The 27,335-nt window shown below is 40.7% G+C and overlaps 3 protein-coding genes across 13 annotated transcripts in view; 1 reads left to right on the forward strand and 2 right to left on the reverse strand.

Annotated features, from left to right (window-relative positions):
- LOC137433956 (syntaxin-17) overlaps window positions 1-6,220 on the reverse strand; it is a 28,497-nt gene extending 22,277 nt beyond the window's left edge. The window contains exons 1-2 of one of the 10 annotated variants that reach the window (XM_078785907.1): window positions 6,068-6,220; window positions 5,687-5,880 (exon numbers count right to left, since the gene is read on the reverse strand). Coding sequence is in view for 3 of the 10 variants with exons in the window: in XM_078785904.1 (XP_078642030.1) it covers window positions 6,017-6,035 (19 nt within the window). In the remaining 7 variants the exon portion in view is untranslated. Of the gene's footprint in view, window positions 1-5,686 lie in introns of all 10 variants that reach the window. The other 9 variants (XM_078785908.1, XM_078785906.1, XM_078785909.1 and 6 more) reach the window with 9 other exon arrangements.
- A 6,166-nt stretch (window positions 6,221-12,386) lies between these two features.
- SEC61B (SEC61 translocon subunit beta) lies at window positions 12,387-19,423 on the reverse strand. Of its 2 annotated transcripts, none has more exons than XM_068126470.2 (4): window positions 19,297-19,423; window positions 15,560-15,660; window positions 14,537-14,629; window positions 12,387-13,394 (listed from the first exon to the last, which is right to left on the reverse strand). In XM_068126470.2, the coding sequence occupies exons 1-4, from the start codon at window positions 19,297-19,299 to the stop codon at window positions 13,304-13,306; spliced, it is 288 nt and encodes a 95-aa protein (XP_067982571.1). In that variant the 5' UTR covers window positions 19,300-19,423; the 3' UTR covers window positions 12,387-13,303. The 2 variants fall into 2 exon arrangements, with proteins under 2 accessions (XP_067982571.1, XP_078642038.1); XM_078785912.1 differs by having other exon boundaries at window positions 15,560-15,656; window positions 19,297-19,382.
- A 49-nt stretch (window positions 19,424-19,472) lies between these two features.
- Window positions 19,473-27,335, forward strand: part of LMLN (leishmanolysin like peptidase) — a 64,248-nt gene continuing 56,385 nt past the window's right edge. Inside the window, exon 1 of the mRNA XM_068126460.2 lies at window positions 19,473-19,548. The gene's annotated coding sequence lies outside the window, so the exon portion shown is untranslated. The remainder of the gene's footprint in view (window positions 19,549-27,335) is intronic.

Below are 27,335 nucleotides of genomic sequence, written 5' to 3' on the forward strand. Positions count from 1 at the left end.
CAGGAGCACGGGGAGACACGGCGGTTCGGCGACACATGCAGCGAGGCTGACATGGAGCGAGGAGGACCACAGGACAGGAGGGACAATTGTGCAAGAGTTTCCCGGGAGCATCAGCTCAACCGAGTTAGTGCAGGGTGTGAAGGAATATCTTTCTCTTCTTATTATATCTCTCCTTCCATTGTTGGGGTGATATTGGTGCCAATGATATGAGTGACTGTCTAAGGCATCTAATGTCAGGTGGATATATTCACATAAGGGATAAGGGGAATGTATATTTACCTTGTAAGTTGCTCTTTGTAACTACATGCTTGTGAATTGACTTATTTGTAAATGCGTGCTTTGCTAAATACATTTTAGAAATAATTTGTCCTGACCTGTCCTGTCCATTCCGATTGCGACAACAAGGCAGCTGGGAGGATAATAGATCAGACTAATTAGGTTATCGATTGCAGGACGTGGACAAGGATGGACATTGCAACGCACTGCAAGGTCGCAGGATTTTTTTAAATTTTTGCCTGCGACGTGGTGCAGGTCGACAAGAGCTTCGCATTGCTGTTGTTGTGGTTCTTCTTGGGGGTGTTTTTGAAATGTGGACCCATTGGTCAGACAGCTGCTGGACTACACCCATCATTGCACCAAGATGAAATGATTTGGCTGCCATCTTGGTTTTCTGGCGGGCGTAACACATTAGGCCTGTAGGCGTCTGCTGATTATACGCTGCCTGGGTTTGTTGTGTCAGACTTCCATTGCCTTGATTTGGGTCGAGTGTTATTAATGATGAGGGACCCCAAAAAATCTAATCATATATCGAACTAGAACGGCACTCAGTAGAGAGCATACCTCCACCTGGTTGGCCATATCACTCAATGGTGAAGAATTGCTTTTAAAAATTCTACTATTTGGCTCCGGATCCGGATCTTCACCAAAATTGAATCGATTCTTCTTTGTCACACCTGTCCAACCTGTCCTGTCCAACAACAACAACAACCTGTCCAACAAGTTTCGTCCAAATCCGTCCTCAACTTTTTGAGATATCCCGCTATGTATCGTTTTAAATGTCCCTACCTCCCAATGGTGAAGAATCACTTATAAAAATTCTAGTAGCCGGATCCGGGTTCGGACCTTCACCAAAATCTAATAATTTCGTCCTTGTCACATACGCTACCTCTCTGCCAAATTTCACCTGAATCCGTCCACAACTTTTTGAGAAATCTTGTTCACAAACAAACATACACAGTAGTCTAGTAGGAAGACTAGGTCCCCCTGCACCCCCCGGAGATATACTTCTAATCAGTGTTTCTAGATTGGAAAAAATGTGTAGAAAATGACTAGCTATGGCCCCAAGCTGAAAAAATGTCCCACATACCATTTTTATGCAAATTACTGCTGCCATTATCAAAAAAACGATTTTTGACATATCTCAGCCAATATTGCAGATAATTGAAAAATGAAGGTGTCTAGACCCATGTTTTGAAGGGCATAGATCATGATAGAACTATTCATAACATGATTACATGTGTCTATGGTATACTAGTATGCATATTAATGCTGTAATTACAAAATAATCAGTTTTACAAATGATAAGGATACGTTAATACTGCAGATAACTTAACATGGTACATAAGGGGTCTAAACCCAGGTATTTTCAAGGTTAAATGTCAACAAGATGCTCCTGAGTCTTGCATAGGGGCGGGACATTGGCAGTAACATTGGTACCACTCAACTTTTCTTCCCACCATTGACTTTGTATTGCGAGAGATTTTCACTTGCTTATTTAAAGGTTTCTCACCCAGCCCACGTAAAATCTACCAACTCCTGCTGTTAACTCCCAAACATATTTTTTTATGTTATCCAATCACAGTGCAGAAATGACAGACTAGAGATCCAAATTAGTGCTGCTATAGCTGCCATTTTACATTTCCATCCATGTAACATGCGCGCTCGCGCGCTCGTATCAATTGGTAATGTCGCGCGCTCGTATCAATTGGTAACGTTGATGTTATTGAATACCTCAGTTGAAAGTTCAGTCTTCCATTCCATCTGTGTGTTGTTCTTGGTATTCATCCTCCAATCTAGCCAGGTAAGATGCTAACTATAATGTTACTCACACTCTTGACTTCAGTTTCTGCATGAAATCATAAACAGGCAGAATAACAGCTGAGCCAGCTAGCACCATGTTAGCTAACGTTAAAGCTAGCCTCATCTATGTACAGTATGTTCCTAATGTCGGTGTAACTTAAACTTTTGTTAATGCCAAACATGAGACATATCTGTTGACTTCTGTATATGAATTGAACCAGAAAGAGGCACGACAGCTGAGCTAGCTACAGTAACTTAGCACAATGTTTCATTGGCCTAGATAGCTAACGTTAGTGTGGAAGAATTTAGATGTTTTAGCTATTAGCACTTTTGATGCCACTAAACATGGTTTAGTCAGCTAAAAAGTACCCTAGTGTAGAACATGACTCAGAACCTCTGTTACCTCACTGAAAACTCAGAGCCTCCTTTCACAGGCACTTTTAACATCATTCGTGATTTCTTATTTGTCATTTAACAGTGATGGTAGACATCGACAGCAAGCATGCCCAAAAGAAAACGGAGTGGAGAACCTGCAGCCCAAAGCTCTCCTCCTACATGCATCCTTCATGTACCATCCATGTCTGATCATGGGGATTTCACGCCCCTCCGTAAAATTAAAGGATCTGCTTCAGAAAAACTGCAACTGCTTCAAAAGATCCGGGATAGACGTCTCAACCAACCGCATGACTCCCCATGTCGTATGCAATCAGTATGTGATCAGATCCCGGCAACTCTTCCTGATGACCTAGAAAGAGTAGGATATCACAGCAAGTGTTATAAGCACTTTGTCCGCCACTTTCATCGTTGGTGGCCATGGTTGGTCTTTACACTCTCTGAAAGCCTGTAGAATACCCTGGTGAAGTTGGAGGGCAACATTTTGGTTCTTGTTTGTGCTTCCGAGTGTGAATGCTCGTGCGAGAGCATTGGAAACTGTTATGTTTGAGCTGTGCACAAGCCAGAAAGAAATGACATCACATTTGTCATGATCAACCTTCGTGAAGTGGATATGCTCCTTGATTGGGTCATTCTGTAGGCGTTTCAGTAGTTTCTCTGACCGATAATTTGAGTTCTCATATCCATTCAGTTTCAGTTCCTCGACATAGAGCAAGCGCAAGGAAGAAAGCTGTAGAACTTTATTCTGCTGGATGACCTGGGTTTGAATGTGTTCCAGTACTGAGTTGAATGCCTTTTCATGGGCGGCTGACATGCAAGCCTGCTCCTTTGGTGCTTCGGCTCTGTGAATCGCACGCTCATAGTTGTAGAATGCTGTGCGGAAAGCTTTAAAACATGACGGATGGTGTTTGGCCTCACATGCAAAGAGGTCTTTGTTTTTCACCTTTCGATGGAGTCGATAGAGACCCATTTTCTCAGCCCGTGTTTCGATTTGCTCCCATGCATTTTCTTTGTTTTTAAAGGATGGGAAGGTTGTAGGCCTCTCAGTATTGCGATGAGCATCTTTGGTCTCAACTTTCTCACAAAATATACACTCTGGCGGGAAGATGGGTTCAGCAGAACCTCCTGGTTTACGAGGAGAGTGATGCCATGATGAGGTTGATGGCCCTGGTTCTGTATCATCTCCCAGACGATGAAAGTGGCGGACAAAATGCTTATAACACTTGCTGTGATATCCTACTCTTTCTAGGTCATCAGGAAGAGTTGCCGGGATCTGATCACATACTGATTGCATACGACATGGGGAGTCATGCGGTTGGTTGAGACGTCTATCCCGGATCTTTTGAAGCAGTTGCAGTTTTTCTGAAGCAGATCCTTTAATTTTACGGAGGGGCGTGAAATCCCCATGATCAGACATGGATGGTACATGAAGGATGCATGTAGGAGGAGAGCTTTGGGCTGCAGGTTCTACACTCCGTTTTCTTTTGGGCATGCTTGCTGTCGATGTCTACCATCACTGTTAAATGACAAATAAGAAATCACGAATGATGTTAAAAGTGCCTGTGAAAGGAGGCTCTGAGTTTTCAGTGAGGTAACAGAGGTTCTGAGTCATGTTCTACACTAGGGTACTTTTTAGCTGACTAAACCATGTTTAGTGGCATCAAAAGTGCTAATAGCTAAAACATCTAAATTCTTCCACACTAACGTTAGCTATCTAGGCCAATGAAACATTGTGCTAAGTTACTGTAGCTAGCTCAGCTGTCGTGCCTCTTTCTGGTTCAATTCATATACAGAAGTCAACAGATATGTCTCATGTTTGGCATTAACAAAAGTTTAAGTTACACCGACATTAGGAACATACTGTACATAGATGAGGCTAGCTTTAACGTTAGCTAACATGGTGCTAGCTGGCTCAGCTGTTATTCTGCCTGTTTATGATTTCATGCAGAAACTGAAGTCAAGAGTGTGAGTAACATTATAGTTAGCATCTTACCTGGCTAGATTGGAGGATGAATACCAAGAACAACACACAGATGGAATGGAAGACTGAACTTTCAACTGAGGTATTCAATAACATCAACGTTACCAATTGATACGAGCGCGCGACATTACCAATTGATACGAGCGCGCGAGCGCGCATGTTACATGGATGGAAATGTAAAATGGCAGCTATAGCAGCACTAATTTGGATCTCTAGTCTGTCATTTCTGCACTGTGATTGGATAACATAAAAAAATATGTTTGGGAGTTAACAGCAGGAGTTGGTAGATTTTACGTGGGCTGGGTGAGAAACCTTTAAATAAGCAAGTGAAAATCTCTCGCAATACAAAGTCAATGGTGGGAAGAAAAGTTGAGTGGTACCAATGTTACTGCCAATGTCCCGCCCCTATGCAAGACTCAGGAGCATCTTGTTGACATTTAACCTTGAAAATACCTGGGTTTAGACCCCTTATGTACCATGTTAAGTTATCTGCAGTATTAACGTATCCTTATCATTTGTAAAACTGATTATTTTGTAATTACAGCATTAATATGCATACTAGTATACCATAGACACATGTAATCATGTTATGAATAGTTCTATCATGATCTATGCCCTTCAAAACATGGGTCTAGACACCTTCATTTTTCAATTATCTGCAATATTGGCTGAGATATGTCAAAAATCGTTTTTTTGATAATGGCAGCAGTAATTTGCATAAAAATGGTATGTGGGACATTTTTTCAGCTTGGGGCCATAGCTAGTCATTTTCTACACATTTTTTCCAATCTAGAAACACTGATTAGAAGTATATCTCCGGGGGGTGCAGGGGGACCTAGTCTTCCTACTAGACTACAGGGGGGAAACATAACCTTCATCCACCTTTGGTGGCGGAGGTAATAATTTTAAGGATTAAGCGCACGGTCGCAAAGTGTTACGTTATATAATCAGGAATTACGTTATGCAAATTACTTTTTAAAAAATGGCGTAACGTTATTTTTGAACGGCTCCATATTGGGGTTAAACAATGGTCAATCCGTCAGCTCGTTCCGATATAACCGTGGGGAGGGTGACATGGATAAGACTAAGCGTGTTTCCCAATGGGCCCGTTACCAGATTTTGTCGCAGGTTGTGACCACAGTGCGGCCATTCTTGTTAGATACAGAATGAGTGAAGGCAATACTCGAAAAATAATCAGTGATTTCCGAAATTAAAACATAAAATATACTGTACCGCAGTCGACGTCGAGGCGTTATTTATACCAGACCGTCTTGATGTATATTTCGCCGAAACAATCTGGACAAGAGATGGAAATGCTGACTGCTGATGTTGACATGAAAGGCCCTTTAAAGTTTAACGTTTATCTTTCACTCTTGTACAACTGGAATACTGCTCCAAATAAAAACTTCCTCCTTTCTTCATCAACTCTAAAGTAAAGCATAACATATGGGTTTTGGTGCAACTATTAAAAACAAACGTGTTATTAACCAAAAATGACACAAAAAACTACAAGCAATAAGAAAACACCGAAAGACTATTATGTACTTAAAGTTACAACTACACCAACTGACCGAGTGATCATTCGCCGTGAGCAAAACGCAATGCAGAACTTACTTCCTTCCTTTCTTTAAATGTAACGTTATTATCAGGTCAACTGTATTTATAAACGACAAAGCATTCGGAATAAACAAGGATACCGCTCTATTTTTACATGAAGTTCAAATAAAAAAAATTGTCTGAACGAGCGCGACCAGCACAGGCGTATCTAACACAAACTATACTACCATGGCCGACATACGCCGTACAAAATTAATGCTGTACAACCGGATAAATATACATATTAAATATCGCTTTCCGGATAATAATGCACAGGATTCGGAAAGGTATTCAATATTATCGGCCGGTGTTCAACATAATTTGACAATATTACCTGTTTTTTTCAGCTTTTGCTTTTTAAAACAAATTAAAAGAGAACGTCACGTGATCGAGAGCATCGGCCTCCGCCTGCTCAACAGTTTATGTTTTGGATCTCAGAGTCGACCAGAAAATCACAATACAGAATCACATTTAATCAAAATCAATCACAGGAATCACCATCCATTACTTTTTGAGATATCATGCCATGTATCGTTTTTGGTCCTACCTCCCAATGGTGAGGAATCACTTTTTTTTGTATACAAGATCGAGGCTCGTGTAAAAGCTAACATTAATCACAAAAAAAAACAACGGACACAAAACATACAAAAAAGGGAGCGGGAGACAAGATGGGGAGAGAGATGGAAGCACACAAAAACAACAGCAGAGAACAGGGACATCGGGAGATCTGAGGGAGGGAGAGCGCTTGGGGGGAAGAGGCATGGTAAGGTGGGGGGGGGAGGAGGCATGGTAAGGGGGGGGGGGGGGAGGAGGCATGGTAAGGGGGGGGGGGGGAGGAGGCATGGTAAGGGGGGGGGAGAGGAGGCATGGTAAGGGTAGGGGAGGAGGCATGGTAAGGGGGGGGGGGGAGGAGGCATGGTAAGGGGGGGGGGGGGAGGAGGCATGGTAAGGGGACGGGAGGAGGCATGGTAAGGGGGGGGAGGAGGCATGGTAAGGGGGGGGAGGAGGCATGGTAAGGGGGGGGGGAGGAGGCATGGTAAGGGGACGGGAGGAGGCATGGTAAGGGGGGGGGAGGAGGCATGGTAAGGGGGGGGGAGGAGGCATGGTAAGGGACGGGGGGTGGAGGCATGGTAAGGGGTGGGGGGGAGGAGGCATGGTAAGGCGGGGGGGGGGGGGGGAGGCATGGTGAGGCGGGAGGGAGGAGGCATGGTAAGGAGGGGCGGGGGGGGGTGGGAGAGATATAAAACATATGGACACTGCTCGGACTTCCGGGAAAAAGTTGGTATTTCAAAAAAGTGGATTTGGGGTGAATTAACGGGCGTAGAAAAGATCAAGGTTTTGGATGGGAGAAGATAAGAGATGGTGGTGAGCAGCTGTTTTAAAGACCTGGAGGGAGGAGTGGAATTGAAGAGAGTGAGGGAGTTTGTTCCAGAGGTGGGGGAAAAGAGGAATGAGAGAGTGAAGGTGAGCAGAGAGGGCAGGGTTGCTGGCAGATCTTGTGCAACCTGTAGGAATATTTGGGGGACAGAGCACAGACATTGCTGGGGAGCTAGGCCGGAAATGGTTGTCGGTAGAAGACAGAAATTGGAATTAAGATGTTGAAATTAAGTTGGAATTAAGTTGAAATTATTCTAGATTTTGTTAATGTGACCTTTAAAAGAAACAAAAACCACATTTGACATTTCAAAGCAAATAAATTGATCCTTGAAAGTGATGTAAACAGATATCGAACTCGATTCACGGACAGTACTGTGTTAAACTTCTTTGCGTTTTCCAGAAGTATCTCTTTATTTTGCACATTAGCCAAAATTTCTTTGAACAAAAACAAAAGTTAAATTACGACTGGGATTACGGACAGTAAAATTACAGTTCAGTACTTCGTGTAACCCCCACGAGCATTCAGGAGAGCACGTACACGTTGAGGCATGCTGTTCACGAGATTTGCCAAGGTTTGGACAGGAATCGCTTGCCATGCAGTTACAATAGCCTGCTGCAATTCACGCACAGAGGCAGGCTGCTGGTCCAAGTTGTCGATTTGAAGCGTTAATTCTGCCCACAGGTTCTCTATCGGATTCATATCCAGGGACATGGCAGGCCACTCCATATGCTCTACAACACGGTCAGCAATAAAGTGTTGGATCATGCGAGCACGATGAGGCCGTGCATTGTCATCTTGGAAAATAAAGTTTCCTCGTAAGGCTGCACGAATAAATGGAAGCAATGTTTCTTCCAGAATGGCCCTGTGCTTGAACTGGTTCAGGTTTCCATTCAGAACAACCAGGTCAGTTTTTCCCCCTGCATGAAAAGCAGCCCAAACGGTCACCCCACCACCTCCAGCTTGGACTCTTGGCACTATACAATCTTCGTTGTAGGCTTCATGCACTTGTCTGCGCACTCGGACGCGGCCATCTTGATGATAGACCAGAAATTTAGACTCGTCACTGAAGATCACGTGATTCCAGTGTCCTGGCTGCCATTGACGGTGCTCTCTGGCCCACTGCAATCGGCGCTGGCGGTGTTGTCTGGTCAGACGTGGCTTTTTTCTCAGGGGACGCCTGGCACACCAGCCTGTTTGAACCAGTCGTTGGTTGACTAGCCTTCTGGATACAGGCACATTTGTCAGTTGCTGCCACTCAGCCCTAAGCCGATTAGCTGACTTGGTACAGCCATTGCGGACTAACCGGTGCAGCTGGCGATCATCCCTCCTTGTGGTTCTGCGGGGACATCCTGGCCTCGGTATTGGAGTAGGGACACCCCTCTGAGCATTTTGTTTCAGGATATTTGACACCTGACCTTGAGTGATGCCATACTGCCAAGCAATAGCACACTGTTTCATGCCGGAATTTCGTAAAGCCACCACTAAATGACAAACAACATTGTCGAGTTGATGGACCATCTCCAGGGGAAGCGGCAATAACTTTTGCAGACGTGCAGCAGTTGTTTTCCACTAATACAGAATGCAACAACCCTTATATACCCGATTGTGAAGCCAATCGTCAAATGTACCTGTCCGTACATTTTGTCATGCCACCTGTGATATAATCCTGTTATTGACTTCTTGCTGCGACAGACAATCAGTGACATGGTTCTTTTAACAAAGAAATCACCGAAGCATGAAAGAAACTCACAAGATTGATATAACGAGTTCAGAAAGTAAACCAAAGTCAAGAAAAAAAAAAATATTCCATATTAAATGCTAAGTCTGTATTTATATATATTATATATATATATATATATATATATATATATATATATATATATATATATATATATATATATATATATATATATATATATATATATATATATATATATATATATATATATATATATACACAGTATATATATATATATATATATATATATATATATATACACGTGAGCGTACGCTGGATCAGCACGTCGCTGCGTCCTTGGACGACTCCTCAGCACCATCCTGACACACCACTGTGTGTGCTATGGAATGAGGTGTTTTTATGGTGGCCGGAGTGCAAATCCTGCCACCAACCTCCTTGAGAGAGGACCATGAGCACCCTCATCTGAACCCACGGCTCATGATGCTCAGAACCCAGTCTCAAATCTCGTATTTGATGTAGTTGTCCATCGTCTACTAATTGTAATTCACACTAAAGTACATACTGGTCTACAAATCTCTGACTTGCGTACACGATTTACATACAAGCTCAACTATGCACCAATGTATGAAAAACTTGCTACTTTTTGTTATCGTATACTATATATAAGAAGTGTATACATGTTTGTTTGACTTCTATGCACTCCGAACCCCATGAGTTGAAAGCTGGTGCTTGTACTCGGGGCATTTTGGATTCGGGCAGTTAAGAAAATCATGGTTCCTGTGAGAGGACACCAAATTTCTTCATGTAAATGTGTATTGTATAGCACCACCTGGTGGATGCTGGTATTACATGTCATAAAATATGTCACGGACAAAAGTTGGGAAATTAACCAATCCGCAAGGATGGGTTTTTTGCTAGTAAACAAAACAATGTCATATGCTTTTATTTTTTCGAAAATCCTTTTATCTCACGGTTGGAACATCCATCAAACACACCCTGAGTGCCACACAAACAAGTGGAGGCTTATCAAAACTAAGCTGACGCCAGTCAACTGATTTGATGGTCTTCAAGAGCCCTTAATTTACTGGCAAGACTTTAAATTGTCACCATTTAATTGCTATAGAAAGCAACTACTTGCTTCATCTCTCTGTTGGGGCTTTACTTAGTCTGTACAGATACACTACCGGTCAAAAGTTTTAGAACACCTCAATTTTTCCAGTTTTTGTTGAAATTTACACAATTTAATGTCTCAATGTACTCTGAAATTAAGCATAGAACAAATAAACAATTGGAGATAAAAAAAGAAATCATAGAATCATTTTGTTTAACAAAATTTAATTTTAACTTTTGACTCGGTAAAGTAGCCACCTTTTGCAGATATAACCGCCGAACACACTCGTGGCATTCTTTCTACAATGGAAATCAAATATTGTTCGGGAAGTTCTTCCCAACACTGTTGCAGAAGTTCCCACAAATGTGTTGCACTTGTAGGTTGCTTTGCTTTTACTCTTCTGTCCAGTTCATCCCAAACCAGCTCGATGGGGTTGAGTGGATGAGTCTGGAGACTGTGCTGGCCATTCCATGATTTGAAGCCTACCGTCTTGTTGTTTTCCTCGAAGGTAGTTTTGACATAGCCTGGAGGTGTGTTTAGGGTCATTATCTTGCCACCATATGGCGCTGGCGCTGGCGGTGGCGGTGTTCTCAGGATGGCCTCCCAGGATGAACCCCTGACCAACTAGGCATATACCAGAGGGTATTGCATGGCGCTGTAAAATGCTATGGTAGCCCTTTTGTTTCAGGGTGCCAGTCACTCTGTGCAAGTCGCCGACTGGATCCAGCAAAAGAGCCCCAGACCATCACGCTTCCTCCTCCATGTTTGACAGTTGGTGACACACACTGAGGAACCATCCTTTCGCCTACTCGACGGCATACAAAAAGCCTGCGTGATGAACCAAAGATTTCAAATTTTGATCCATCGGTCCATAAGACCTTCTTTCAGTCTTCAGTCGTCCACTGGCGGTGCTTCATGGCCCACGCAAGCCTCTTTTTCTTATTTTGCCATCTTAGCAATGTTTTTTTACTGCCACTCGACCTGTCAAACCTGCAGCTCGAAGTCTTCTCTTCACAGTTGAAACTGAGACTTGCCTACTTCGACCAGTGTTAAGCTGTGCTTGAAGCTGTTGTCCTATGAGCCGCCTATCACGCAACCTGTTGACTCTCAGCAACTTGTCTTCTGATTCTGTTGTGGCTTTGGGTCTGCCAGACCTCTTCCTGTCAGAGTTTCCTCTAGTTTCCAATATACTACTTCCAGCAGTGCAATATTGTCCAAATAATGCTTCAGAGGGTGTAATAACAGTCTATTCCAATACTGCTTTTATACAGGGGGGGGGGGGGGGGGGTTGTAATCAAGTAATCAGCAGAGTTTGGGACACCAGTAGGAATTGTTTGCATCAACTTTCAAGGCTTAATTTACTTACATTGCTGCAGAACAGCTGTAAGTTGTTTACCCATTACTTGTTCCCTGAAGAAAGTCTTTTTTTTTACAATACAACTGTGTAATTTACATTATTTTCCCGTTTTTGCTAAACTAAACTTTTTTTTTAACCACGTGCAGTTTACTGCTTACCTTTGTACCATTTCAGGTTATTCACTGGACATTAAAGTGTGTAAATTTCAATAAAAACTGGAAAAATTGAGGTGTTCTAAAACTTTTGACCGGTAGTGTAGTTAACACAAAATTTGCAACAGACAAGCCACTGCGTTACTAGGATATCATCCACTAACTTGTGATGAGATTTTGATTTGATGTACAATGTTCTTTACAGAGCGTTGGTGCTGCTAAAGCAGTTTCTTGGCAAGGGTTCCACTAGATGGTTTACCATTGCCTTCTCAGCATTGTTTGTCTGTTCTACCCTATTAAATGCTGAATGTAAAGCAAGGAAGCAGCACGTACCATTTGTTTGAGTCGTTGGTATACTCGGCTGGGGTTTGAACCGACGACGTTCCAGACTCAGAGCAGACGCTGCAACCAAGGCTGGTTTGTGACGAGATACTCAAAGGATTTACACCTACATCATGCATGTATTATGGTGGTAGTTAAAGGCCTAAATACCAAAAATGTCTCATCATTATTATGACATGACATTTCAGTTGTGAAAGAGCATTACCAAAATAACACCTGGATCCTAAAAAGACAATTAAATGTGCACTTTACTCACGAGTTGACAGTACATTTTCAAATAAACACCCCCAAGAAAATCTTGGAATGCAAAACCGAATTTATTAGAGACTTGAGAGAGTAGGCAGAGTGGAATTTGTTGAAATATAAACTGAGAAAAAGGTAAACAAGAATTCCAAAACAGTTGTATTTTGAATTCAGGTGCAGAACTAGCTCTAAATGAGACGCCGTTAGATTTAATATGCAAGATGTCGAAAATACAGCACTGCCTCAGTTTAACCAGGAATGTTTACAAGTGGGGAACGAATGAGGCACATCACTCATTTGCAAATTATAACAAAGCATCAGAAAAACCACAATCAACTCAGGATTCTTCAAGATTTGAGGGACAATGGCTTTCATAGATGCCACAAATGGAGCATTTTCCCCCTATTTCCCCCTCTTGCCTTTGCATCAGTGTTGTTGGGTTCAGGGACAGTATGTCAAACAGTTACAAAGGAAGCAGTTCTAATCAGCATACTAGTTTTGATGAAAGCAAGCAGTACAACCCTGATGACAAGGATGATATATATTAACTGTGTAAAGGATTTTAATTTTGACATAAACTACTTGGATGTCAACTTTTAAATCAACAAATTAGTTGTTTTTTTTGTTTGTTTTTTTTAAACATAGCTCCTTCAGAAATTATATGTCCAATAATCTGATTGCTGCTTTATCTATCGTGCTGAAGGTTTTCCACTCTCGAACGCCAAACTAGATCTTAAAAGAACTATGAACTATGGGTTTCTTAAATACAAGTACCCCCAGGTGCTTTAAATTTTAGGACAACAAACAATGCATTTGAGGTCTTCATTCCCACCCTTGCTGCATAGTCTACATACTGGCCAACACATCCTATATGCCAGCCAAAATTAAAATGTACGAGTCGTATAGCCACCTGTCCCTAATGACAATTTCATAGTCGGTCTCATATCCCTGCCTTGTTCCCAACATGTCTGCTTAGGAGTTCCGGGTGTATTTTCCCCAGATATGCAGCAGGAACACCGAGGCGATAAACAAGAGGCTCATGACGAGCACCGGCACGGGACCCCTGAAAGCAAACAGGCGACGTGGTGTTAGAAAACCGCGAGTTCAAGGGTGTGTTCAAACTCGTCGCTCAACTGCGTCACACAATGCATCAAAACTGACTGAAAAACACAAGCAATGTGGTATATTGGAACTCGGACAATCTTGAATGGTTTATAACCACTACGATCTTCAACATGCTTCTGCTCTCATTTGAATGACCCAGACATCCTAGAGGGTTGCACAAACAAAAATTAACCACAAAATTACATGTGCATGATAGTTAACATTAGAGAGAAAACAAAGTTCTAGCTAGCAATTCTTTCAACTTTGTGTTTCTGTATCTAATATCCATCTTGTCCACTCCATGCCTCCTTCCCTACCCCTCATTCCTCCCCACAGCCATTGTTTGTCTGACAAAAACTGTTACAGCAACTAAAAACCCCCCCAAAAAACCCGGAATTTGAACACATGAATTGGGTACCACCAACATATTAAACATATCGTTCTACACGAAAGGGGGATTCCGAGAATGCACGTGATTACAGGCCTCCCCCGGCCCAACCTTGAAAACCACCCACTCCTTAATTTCATGCACACATTGGGGCCACAATTTAAGTAAAAGACACAATCTTTCTAGACAACTCCATATGAGCCGATTGCAATGGATGACCAAACTTGCTTTCTTAAAACCCATGGTCAAAATGCAAAAAATGGGTTTAGTTCCCTCTGGTATGGTTTACATATTGAAAATTCCACATGTGGTACATTACAATTCTGTGTTAAATTGAATTATCGTTGGACTTGTCCTTTCCACAGCTGAACTACCTTTATATCCACCAATCCACTACTTCCCATTCAATCTATGGCCTCTCCCCAGCACATACGTCCATGCCATAACGCCAGCCACTCCATGCCCCCCGCCCTTCATGTACCACCATCGAAGCTGGATTTAAACATTCCAGAATTCTCATCATTCTACATGAAAAGGCTGGATCAATAATTGAGACTTGTAAAAATATATTGCACAAACCTCCCCCCCACCCCCCCAAAAAACTAGACACGAGCTGCTAATGCAACCAAGACATAATAGCCATGGCACACCGTTTCCTGATCAAATAATTGTCCATTAAGGTGAATGGGTAGCACAGACAGCATCGTACTAACACTTTTAGGCCGGGGGAGTCTTCAGTATAAAAACGCCATACTCCGCCAGAGGTGCTTCCTGTTGTCCGCGCCGCAGTAGTTGTAGTAGGCTTCCTGGAGTTAGGCATGAGAGACAAATACTGATTAACAGCTTGGTTTGGCATATTTAGCTTTCATACCTGAATCCTTACTCATGAGGCTCAAAACTCAGGTTCAAATGCCATTTTATATTTCAATTTTAGCAATGTCTAACAATATCCTTGTAATTCATGTTAAAGTACAGCAATTTCTACTGACATCATACGATTTAATTGCATGCTACAACGAGCCCGGGGGGCAAGGGGAATGTGCGAGTGCTGTAAATTATTAAATAGGGCTTGCTTTGCCCTTCTTTGAATTATCCCACCGTTCCTTCCTGAAATTGCTTTGTGCAACAAAGTGCATGGAAGTTTTTATATTGTCTTGACACATCATGCTCTGGTTTGGTTTGAGATAGCACTTCTAAGAAAAGTAGCTCAAATAACCAATCGGCCCATTAGTTAATAACAGAGTGACGACACGCAGCGTTGGTTCGCTCGGCCAATTGGCAGCTGCTATGCAGCCACAAGTATGGTTCCCCATCTACTTCGTTTATTTCACGAGCACGGTAAATCAATCCTGGGCGCGAAGATCCGGCCAGAGGTGAGGGTTGTAGATGGACGGGGTGTGTGGTCATTCTATACTCATTGGGTTCAGAGTTATCTGACCCACGACAGTCAAAGTGGTGAGGCGTGGGATTTGGAGCGCTCCACCATGTGGCCATAACAATATTTAAGTGCCACATAATCATTTTATCGTCCAGTTGCAGTTTATATTTTATTTTCCTGAACTGCAGTCATTTACTGGTGTGTGGCATCACCATACTGTCTACGATGAGGGGCTGGTGGGAGGATCGGGGTCCACAAAAGGTTAATCTGGCATGTTTATAATGAACAAAAGTGTGGCAGCAGTCTAGTCGTTACCAAGTAGAAATAGAAATGCCCTGATTCAAATAATCGAGCATACCGTTGTCGGACAGGGCCTCCTCCTGCTGATGAACGAGAAGCCCCAGACTTTACAGGAGAACGGCCTGCACCCACAGAAGTCGCACTTGATGCTGGGCCTGGCTGGTATTTAAAGAAAAACAAAGTTTCAACATCTTAAAACCAAAATGCACATTGTCAATCAGAAAGGCAATTCTACATCACAAGAAAAGAATAAGCACACTCGTAGTATTAACGAAACATCTATTAGGACGTGCAACTACTCTCTCCCCGATGAAGCGAGAGACTAACACAGTTCAGGATCAATGATACACCGATGGTGATGTTCCTACAACTGGTTGTTAAATAGGAGGCAGCTTGTGCCGTTCAAGACTGGGAACTGATGAGGTGGAACATCTCAAATGGTTACCACTCAAACCTGACCAAAATTTCAGCAGCAGTGTTATAGTGGTGCCGTGGTGGCAAAGCTGTGGCATTGTGGTGCCCGAGCTGAGGCTGCACCATAAACACAGTTAAATATTAATCAATCGTATATGAGGACCATCATATTGTGCATGGATTTTGGGATGGGACAAGCTGTGCAAGCCTCCAAGTTGTTTGTGGTTTACAGACGGCAATGGATGATGGTAACGAAGACCACAAGAGAGGAAATATAATTATAAAAAGTGAAAAGAAATTGTAATGAGTTGTAATAAAACACAGGAATTTCAATATGAATTAAAACAGAGAATGTTAATGCGAGTTAAACATTCTTCTTCTTCTTGGGTTTGTGTGTTTGTTTGCTTGACTTGTATGTACCGTTAGACCCCCGGCTTGCATCAGGAATGTGTTCCTGAAAAGTGCGGCGATTGAAATGATGTAAATCGAAGCAATTTCTCATAATAATTAATGGAATAAGCACGCGGGGGACGCATTCCTAACATCACCACTTCACGGATCGATTTCGCTTTTGACCTATGATCTTATCCGTTAGTTGATTAATGACTGTTGTATTCAAGTACAAATACATATGACAAAAAAAAGACAATTACCAGACATACTTAAGTGAAAATAAACCTCTTCCAAAAGCGGTCGGAGTTTGCAGTACCTCTTTTTTTCCCTCCTTCAATGAATGATGGCGTTTTATGGGGCCCAACGGAGGCATCATATTTTTAGTCTTGGTATCCATAGTGTCCCACTTTTTGGAAAAGAAAAAATACTTTTGTTTTCATTATGAGGCAGAATTTCAAGTGCTACCAATTGCCAAATATTATGAGTTGGCTACACCGGAAACCATCAGCGATCTCCGATCGCAGCTCTCCAATTACCCCCACCACTGAATGTGGGTGAAGGTTATGTTTTCACCCCGTGTCTGTCAGCAGGAAATCTCAAAAAGTTGTGGGCAGATTTGGATGAAATTGTGAGTGTAAGACAAGGAAAAATGGTGAGATTATGGTGAAGATCTGGATACAGATCCGGGTCCGAGCATTTCCTGAACGATTCTTCACCGTTGAGTCAGAGACAAGGCCAAAAATGATATTTAGCATGATATCTCAAAAAGTTATGGACGGATTATGGCACAACTAGGTGGAAGAGTTCATTAGACGACAAGAACAAGCCGATTAGATTTTTGTTCAGGTCCAGATGCAGATCCGACCTATCAGTGGGATACAAAACATAAACTGTTCAGCCTGGTGGAGGTATGTGCTCTACCGAGTACCATCCTAGTTATAGATGGTACGCATCAAACTTAATAATCCAGCAATAGCAATGTTCACCAGCCTCCATTTCAAACCAACAACATCTAATTTCACTTTGAAGGTAACACTTTTACAATGCCTCTTCGCTATCCCACAGTACAAGAAATTTCTTCATGTGAGACACATAGAACAGTAGTTCTTTCGGTGATTTTGCGATCTCCTAATTTGGTACTTTAGCGATGTATTCTGGAGTCTTTATCAGTCTTGAAAGTTCTGAAAACACGCTGCGTTTGAAAAGCTCAATATTCACTTTTGAAATGATGGGAGAACATGCATGAATAATATTTATGACAAATTTTGTTTCCCAACCAGGATATTTTGCACTCTTTTTAGACAAAGCGAAGCTCCGCCACCCGATGTTGCACCACCATTTCGCGGTGGATGGTTTAAGTAGCCCAGAGCCTCGTCTTTGAGTGAAACCAAGAGTGCAACACAATTAACCTTTTTCAAGGTTAATGACATTCGAATTAGAGGACCTGGGGGAATCTGACAGTCTTTTACCAGTAAATTAAGCTTTAGTAAACTAGTACACCCGCTCACTACGGGAGTGCCAGGAAGGGTCATTCCTCTTTGGGGTATATGTGTAAATATATGTGTGTGTGTGTGTGTGTATATATATATATAATATATATGTGTATATATATAATATATATATATATATATATATATAAAATTAATCCATTTTTAGTTCTCCAACCTTTAATGAGCAAACAAACAACTGCTCGACGTTTCGATCAGCAACACGGATAAACGTGCATCCACTGACCTTTCTCAAGAGTAACGTAAAACAACTCTATACCCTCCCTTATATAAGGGAAAAATGGGGTGGGGACACCGAACCACCAATCAATACCCTTCTGGAACAACTTGTGCCATTCAAATTTAAACCGTACATCAAAACCGTTGCACCACTGAAAGCACACCTTGGGATGTCACATCAAAACAACCGTTAAATCACACGTTGAATCAAACAAAACGTAGCACAATTCAAATAAATCGATGAAAAATAAACACGATTGGTAATAATTTATATGCTTGGTGACGCAGTTTCCCTGGTACGTTTCTGCATGAGAGGGCCAAAAGCTAGTGGCAAGTCCAACACCTCCTCTGCGAGCGACACAACAGACTCCTCCACATGCCATGCCTCCAAAATCCTCTTTCTTCGTTTACTGGGGGTTGCCCCCAAAATGCTGGCATTATCCCATAGGGGAACATGGCCAGCCTTAAGACCATGTTTGGCAATGGCAGATATCTTTGGAAAGTTGCACTCGAAGGCCTTGCGGTGCTCATCGACACGTTGTCTTAATGTTATCCCTGTCTCACCAATATATTCAGCCCCACAAACACAACGAACCCTGTATACCACCCCTGCCCAGTCGTTCCTTGGAAGCTTAAATCCTTAACATGCATTGCCATTAGTTCTTGTTTCATGGTTTTGAAACATATAACGTCTGTATTCGATACAGACGTCTGTGTGTATATATATATATATATATATATATATATATATATATATATATATATATATATATATATATATATATATATATACATATATATATACATATATATATATATACAGACGATCTATGGTCGGGTCTCAAGAACATTGGGTGTGTGTTCGTTTACCAAGTTTGTTGTGGAGAGATCGTCAAGTGGTTTGAGCATTCGAGCAAGGACTCCATTCAAAACCGTTAAAGAACGGCTAGCTTGGCAAGCGCTAACAAGCCGCTTGGTAATACCAATGGCACCTCATACATTACGAGCATTCAGCTTGACATGTATTTTGAGAAACTTAGGCCTAGGGGTTTGTGAATTTTACCAAACAAGACATTAAATAATTAACGAAAATAAAAATAAGCAAACGCTCGGATAAGACTCAAGCACCAGCGACGCGCAGCCACTTAAGTTAAAAGCGTTAAGAGAATGAAAATGTAAATGAAACAAGTGAAATAAAAAGGGTTATACTTATAAAACACAGGATACAGTGGCCGAGAAGATTACGGGAAGATCCACGTACCATGACTGGAACGCGGACTCGATCTCACAGCGAGAAAACTTACAGCCTTCACACTTTGTACACGTCACCGCTAACATCCGGAAGTACGTCACGTAAGTGGATCCCGGAAATACGTCAGGCACGTAAGCGGCTCCCGGAAATACGTCAGGCACGTAAGCGGCTCCCGGAAATACGTCAGGCACGTAAGCGGCTCCCGGAAATACGTCAGGCACGTAAGCGGCTCCCGGAAATACGTGCTTACAGCTTCTGCTGGTTGGTTCACTTTTTTAAAACTTGCTTTCTAAAACGAAGACGTAAAATAATTTATTTGTGCTAAAAGATGCAAATAATGTATCATGGTGACGTTCGATGCCTCCGATTTGCGGACATCGATGACATGTTGTTGGATGCATTTCCATAATGAATAATTATAATGCTTCCAATATTTCAGAGAATTCCCATTTTGTTCTGTAGTTCGTTTGCTTAACTGCTAAAAAAGAAGGAAAAATGAACTGACTATTTACAAAACTGGCAAAATGGCTTAAACATTCGCACACTCGTCTCCAAGCTGTCTGCCCTGGGTTTGAATCCTGACCCAGCCATAGACTGTCATCCAGGTGTTTCACAGGTAGGGTGATTCATCAATGGGTGTGCCATCCCTCGGATGGACGTTAACCTCGGCGTCCTGGCTGCCGGAATTAGTAGGTGGACAGTAGTGTAATAATGTTGCTTCTGGGACACCTCCGTTTAACATGGGAAATCCCTATCTAATGTCATTTACCCCCTTGTCTTTTTCAAAAATCATAAACACCTCTATTTCTCCCACCCTCATCTTTATAAACCTTTTGTCTGTAGTACCTATCCTTAATGTTGTTCATTAGACCACTCAAACACTACAAATATTTGTTTTCTCTTATAGACCTATCATCCTTCTTCTACATATCATCTGGCAGATTAATCTTTGACCCATTCACTTCCATATTAATTCTTTCCCTCCCTCATTGCCCCTAAACACCTATATTTCTCTCACCCTGTTCTTTACGAACCTGCTAACCTTTTGACATGCTATCCTTATTCATTAGACCACTTAAACACCTGTGATCCTTCTGACCTTATGGACCTTTTAACCTTTTACTCTTAATATCATCTGGTGAATATAACCCACTCAAACAACGACCCTACAAATATTTGTTTATGCGTGGGAAATAATTTAATTCTCTTGCCACTCTCTTCACCATCTAATATATTAACAAAAAAGATGATTGAGTTTGGTTCTTTATTAAGATATTTTAACTGAGCTAAGATAAAATGGTAAACCTCCCTCAATGTTCTTATTTGAGCGCCTCCAGTGCCACACACTTTTTGGTAGGCTCTGCCCACCTTTTGTTAAGCTCCGTCCACTTTTTGGAAAAACCCGCCCACTTTTTGGTAAGCCACGCCCACCTTTTACTAAGCCCCGCCCACTTTTTGTTAAGCCACGCCCACTTTTTGCTATGCCCCGCCCACTTTTGCTAAGCTCCGCCCACTTTTGCTAAGTCCCACCCACTTTATAAACTCTTCAGCATTGTATCATTTCCAGGTAATACATAACATCATTTTCAGGGAATTTCCATCACATCATTTCCAGTTAAGACACGCCCAGGGAATTTCCACAGGAAATGACACACACCCAGCCCTTCTTATAAAAGGCACCGACCACACAGGCTTTTTCAAACACGCTTTCTGCTTCACTTGAGAATGGACTCCTATGCCGAAATGGAATGGGATAACTTTGCTATTCCTTGGAGTCCTACTACCTGTGTAGCGCTCAACCTTCAGATTGATGAACTGGACTCGAACCTCTTGTCGATGGAGGAAATTGTATCTGAGCTACGAAATGAAAATTCTACTTTTAACACAACTTGGGATAAAGTTATTTTTTTGTTTGAAGATCTTTTGAACAACCAAGACCCACAGAACGAGTTCTACCTTGATGACCCAGCCAAAGAGTTATACCTTGGAGATCCACAAAATCCTGAAAAAGAGTTCTACCATGATGATACTTATTGTGAGTTATCAAAACAAAACCCACTGAACGAGTTCTACCTTGATGACCCAGCCAAAGAGTTATACCTTGGAGACTCACTAAATTTGGGAAAAACAAATTATGAGGTCTGCCTAGATGGTTCTAACTGTGGAGCCTACCTTGGAGACTCACTAAATTTGGGAAAAACTAATTATGAGGTCTGCCTAGATGGTTCTAACTGTGGAGCCTACCTTGGAGACTCACTAAATTTGGGAAAAACAAATTATGAGGTCTGCCTAGATGGTTCTAACTGTGGAGCCTACCTTGGAGACTCACTAAATTTGGGAAAAACTAATTATGAGGTCTGCCTAGATGGTTCTAACTGTGGAGCCTACCTTGGAGACTCACTAAATTTGGGAAAAACAAATTATGAGGTTTGCCTAGATGGTTCTAACTGTGGAGCCTACCTTGGAGACTCACTAAATTTGGGAAAAACTAATTATGAGGTCTGCCTAGATGGTTCTAACTGTGGAGCCTACCTTGGAGACTCACTAAATTTGGGAAAAACAAATTATGAGGTTTGCCTAGATGGTTCTAACTGTGGAGCCTACCTTGGAGACTCACTAAATTTGGGAAAAACAAATTATGAGGTCTGCCTAGATGGTTCTAACTGTGGAGCCTACCTTGGAGACTCACTAAATTTGGGAAAAACAAATTATGAGGTCTGCCTAGATGGTTCTAACTGTGGAGCCTACCTTGGAGACTCACTAAATTTGGGAAAAACAAATTATGAGGTCTGCCTAGATGGTTCTAACTGTGGAGCCTACCTTGGAGACTCACTAAATTTCATAAAATTAGGAAAAGAGTTTTACCTTGGAGACTTTGAAAACTGGTTTCGTTTTGGAGACTCTGAATGGGGGTTTTGTTTTGATAACTCGGAATGTGATACCTATCTTGGAGACTCAACAGGATTGTGGTTATACCTTGGGAACTTGGAAAGTTGGTTTTATTTTGGAGACTCTACCTGTGGGGTACATCTTGGAGACTCTTTGCATTCTAAAGCAATGAACAATGTTCTTTGTTTAATGACGCTTGATTTAAGCAATATCAAGAAAGTTCGAGGAAGAAAATGCTGGAAAATTCTTTCTTCCCATTTCTACTTCTTCAAACTTGAAAGCCTTGAAAGACAGAATTGGAGGAAGAGGAAAAAAAATAAAAATGAAATACGTATTTTAAAAAAGAAGAAAAAAAAAGAAATACGTATTTTTAAAAAAGAAGAAAAAAAAAGATTATGTTAGGGTTAGGGTGGGATTTTGAATGTGAGGGTTAGGGATTAGGTTGGGTTAGGGATGGAGTTGGGTTAGGGATGGGGTTGGGTTAGGGTTGGGATTTTGAATGTGAGGGTTAGGGTTGGGATTGGGTTAGGGATGGGGTTGGGTTAGGGTTGGGATTTTGAATGTGAGGGTTAGGGTTGGGGTTGGGTTAGGGATGGGGTTGGGTTAGGGATGGGGTTGGGTTAGGGATGGGGTTGGGTTAGGGATGGGGTTGGGTTAGGGATGGGGTTGGGTTAGGGATGGGGTTGGGTTAGGGATGGGGTTGGGTTGGGGATGGGGTTGGGTTGGGGATGGGGTTGGGTTAGGGATGGGGTTGGGTTAGGGATGGGGTTGGGTTGGGGATGGGGTTGGGTTAGGGATGGGGTTGGGTTAGGGATGGGTTGGGTTAGGGATGGGTTTGGGTTGGGGATGGGGTTGGGTTAGGGATGGGGTTGGGTTAGGGTTTGTATATTATTATGACTCACTCACACATACACACACACAAAAGTTAAGCCCCAACTGAAAAGTTGAGGGATTCTGTGTTTGGGGTTCACAGATTTAAAAACGTATCCCCATTATACACATACAAAAGTTAAGCCCCAACTGAAAAGTTGAGGGATTCTGTGTTTGGGGTTCACAGGTTTAAAAACGTATCCCCATTATACACACACAAAAGTTAAGCCCCAACTGAAAAGTTGAGGGATTCTGTGTTTGGGGTTCACAGGTTTAAAAACGTATCCCCATTATACACACACAAAAGTTAAGCCCCAACTGAAAAGTTGAGGGATTCTGTGTTTGGGGTTCACAGATTTAAAAACGTATCCCCATTGTACACACAAACAAAAGTTAAGCCCCAACTGAAAAGTTGAGGGATTCTGTGTTTGTGGTTCACAGATTTAAAAACGTATCCCCATTACATTTTATTTATTTATTTATTATTTTCAAGGGTATTATCTGCTTACTTGTGTTTTTTGTAATTCTTGCGAGTAAAATGAACCCAAGATTTCTTCTCCATTTAAATCATATAATTTGTAGGTCCAAGGAGCTGTATCCATTACATCAATGATTTTAAATAATTCACGAGTCCATTTTTGTGTATAACCTTTCTCAAAATGACTTTTCCATTTGTATATCCTTACAATATCACCAACTTTAAACTTGGGCTTTCTCAAATTAATCTCCTTTTCATATTCTAATTTTGTAAATGTTTCCGATGGTTTTGATTTTGTTGATGAATGAACTGTATTATTGTAATTATCGACAATATCCTGAATTAAATACACCCATTTTTGAGAACCGAGTTCTGTGAATTTTTTATATAATTTCTCTTTCAAAGTACGATTAAAACGCTCAATAACAACTGCCTTTCCTTCATTAAAGGTGCTGTATAATTTAATACCCTTCCCCTTAAGAAATTTCATGAATATTTTGTTATAGAACTCTGTTCCCTCATCAGTCCATAACTTCTTTGGTTTCCTTTTATCCCGATCAAATATTAGCTTAAAGGCTAACATTAAAGTATCACCCCTTTTATTTTTTAAAGGGACAACCCAGGCAAATCTACTCCTCAAATCAATAACGGTTAAAGCATACCTGTATCCCCTGTCATTATTCAATTCAATTAAATCAGCGGACCATATGTGGTCGGTGTATTTAGAATAAACCTTCCTTCTTTTAAACTTTGTGATTATAGGTTTGTGTAATTCTTCAGCCAAAAGCTCCTCAGTCTTGATGACATCATTAGAGCCTAATAGTTTTTTGAGGAATAACCAAGACCAAGTTTCAATTTAGCATTTATCAAATTTCTCACAATAAACCTATCAACTTTCTCTCTCAACGTTGGATTTTGTATCAAAGACAAATTATACAACATTTCGCTGTCGGCTTTATGTTTTTCAGTCAACGTAGTGGTTTTCCCATAAGCAATATCATGCTTCATACACACTTCGTCAACCCTATTTGTAGGTTTAGACCAAGGTTTAGGATTGTCAGCCTCATCTAATCTTTTATCCAAGTTTGTTCCTGGACCACAGAAAGAATACCCTGGAAGGTGTAATTCCCCTGGAATTCCAGTTGTTGTAAATTTACTTCCTGACAGAAACTTTTGTATGTCTCCTCCTCTTTTAGGAGAGATGAATTGGCACTTTTTAGAGCCACATACTTGACATATTCCTTTTTGATAAACTCTATTATTTTTAGCTTTAACATAAGAGATATTTTTAGATTTAGTTTTCTTTTTACATTTGAGACAATAACTCATATTTATTTATCAGAAAAATTCCGACAGAGTATCAAAACCTTTTTGGTTTTCAACATACACATTTCAATCTTTATTTTTAAAACATAAAGAATCCTAAGGAATGCCTTCACTCTCTCCTCCATTTATTTACAAATAAAAACTAACTAAAGTCAATGACACCAACATCATCAATCACATAATCTTTTCCTTCTTCTTCTTCTTCTTCTTCACCACTTTCTCGTTTAAATCTCTGAAATTGAAGACATTGACGTTCTTATTTTTGAAACCATTATCTTCATAAGAGTTGTTAATTCTTTAATTTCCTCTTCGGTGCGTTGAGATTGATTTATTTGCTTTAATACACTCAATCTTTTATGAATCTCAGTGATTTCCATCTTTTTATATTTTTCCTCCCTCTCTCTTTGCTCCCTCTCCTCCTCCTCCATTTTCTCCCTCTCCTCCTTCTCCTTTTTCTCCCTTTTCTCCCTTTCCTCCTTCTCCCTTTTCTCCCTTTCCTCCTTCTCCTTTTTCTCCCTTTCCTCCTTCTCCTTTTTCTCCCTCTCCTCCTTCTCCTCCTTTTTCTCCCTCTCCTCCTTCTCCTCCCTCTCCCTTTCCTCCTTCTCCTTTTTCTCTCTTTCCTCCTTCTCTTCTTCAACTCCTTCCTCATCCCTTGCTACCCTTGAGTTTGAACCCCAAAGAATATTATACATATACTCATCTGGATTTTGAGATATTCTTGTATCTATAATTATTTTTCTCATAATAGGATACCAATAAGATTTGTTGACGATTTCTAAAAGAGTTTTATATTTCATAACTTTGAGAAGTTCATTTTTATTTAATATTTTAAACAAGTCTCTATTTGTGGGTTTAACAATATCAGTATAAGGCCAGTTTTTTATGACAAAATTCCCATGTATATGCTCCAAATCATAAGGTATGTAATACCGAGCACCCTTTTCTTGTAGGTATCCTTGAATACAAAAATTATAATTCTCTTGTAGTCTTCTTCCTGCCATTTATGTATCAGAAATATATGTGAGATTAATATTATGACAGGTAATACCACCCCATCTTCCCACTACCAAATCGGTTTGTATTCCTCGGCTTTCTATCCTTATCTCATTACCTTCCTTCTTTGTCATGCGAACCATCGCTATACTATCATATATTTTTATTTTCTTAAAATCACGTATTTGTTGTTTACTAATTGTACTTCCACATAAATCCTTATCTTCACCAAGTGGATAATATTCTTCTTTACGAGACTGATTTAAATCATGTAGGTCTTCTATGTTTATTGAAAAAGACCAATTATACCCTAAATCAGGCATATCATACCCCCATTTATTAATTCGCATATTAACTAAATGTCCTTCTTTATAAAATTTAATTGTAAGCAGGTAGTTAAATTCAATGAGGAAAGGTGTATGGTCAGTATAACCAGGTGTTGTGGTTGTAAATTTTACTTGTTTCACAAAACGTGCTGTTTTCTTTAAAGATATATATTGTGATAAATCACTGAATCTAATCAAGTCATTCGCATCTGTAGGGTTTGGATAATTGATTAATTTATAAGTATTCTTCATATTAATATTTTTACTTACACTATATTTTTGTCGTTCAGCCTGTGCCTTTGTATAATAATTTGATAAATCAATATCCTGAGAGGATTTTCCAAAGATAGAACCATCTTTTCCAACATAGGTCATTTATATTAGATAAAAAATGATATCATAAAAATTTTCATTATTGTTGAGTTGAAATAATACATATAAACATAATTGGCCACAACATTTAGAATTAATTTCTTGAACTTGGAATGTTTGATAAACACCATTCTGTAAGAATTGTATTACTTCAACAGGTGGTGGCATACCATAACTATCAAAATAATATTTATCCTGACTATTATGAATACAAACCCAATGAGAACCATTCTGTGTGTCTAAATTCATAATAATATTCTTTGTATTCTTATTTATATGTGTTAATTCATCTCTCATACAAATAACCACATTATCAATTTTTAGTGTTTTACAATACTTAGCTAGTTCTATATTTGACGTTGTATTCTTTCCAAATTGTTTAAACCATTTATCCATTTATTTATGAGAAAGATACAATCCATTACCCCGTTTAGTTAGTTTAACACCCGCTTGAGCGATAGAGGAAAGCATATCTCCAACCAACAATCTAGCTTTATCAGGTAGACTTTCAAGTTTTTGAGCAAAATCTACAATTACACCACTTCCACTAATTTGTTTCTCCAACTCCTTGTTATGTCTTTCCAATTCTTTTTGAGCTTTTAGTTGTGCCTTCCTTTCGTTAGCAGTTTTTACCGCTGCTGAAATACCACCAGTCAATGCTCCCGCCGCACTTAAACCAGCAAATAAAGGAATTAGAAACGGGAGAAATCCTCCTCTTGACTCGTCTATTGAATATTTCTTTAACATAGGTTTCGTCATTTTAATTTTAAGTGATCCAACATCATTTAGTGTTT

This window comes from Myxine glutinosa, chromosome 10 (genome assembly GCF_964187855.1).
Source record: "Myxine glutinosa chromosome 10, kmMyxGlut1.1, whole genome shotgun sequence".
Classification (NCBI taxonomy): Eukaryota; Metazoa; Chordata; class Myxini; order Myxiniformes; family Myxinidae; genus Myxine; species Myxine glutinosa.

What these genes read in the sequence shown, in the direction of transcription:
- SEC61B (XM_068126470.2), bottom strand. An exon ending in GGAGGCCCTGTCCGACAACG is followed by an intron (nt 14,630 to 15,559) that starts GTATGCTCGATT and finishes GCCTAACTCCAG; the next exon opens with GAAGCCTACTACAACTACTG. An exon ending in GACTCCCCCGGCCTAAAAGT is followed by an intron (nt 13,395 to 14,536) that starts GTTAGTACGATG and finishes GTTTGCTTTCAG; the next exon opens with GGGTCCCGTGCCGGTGCTCG.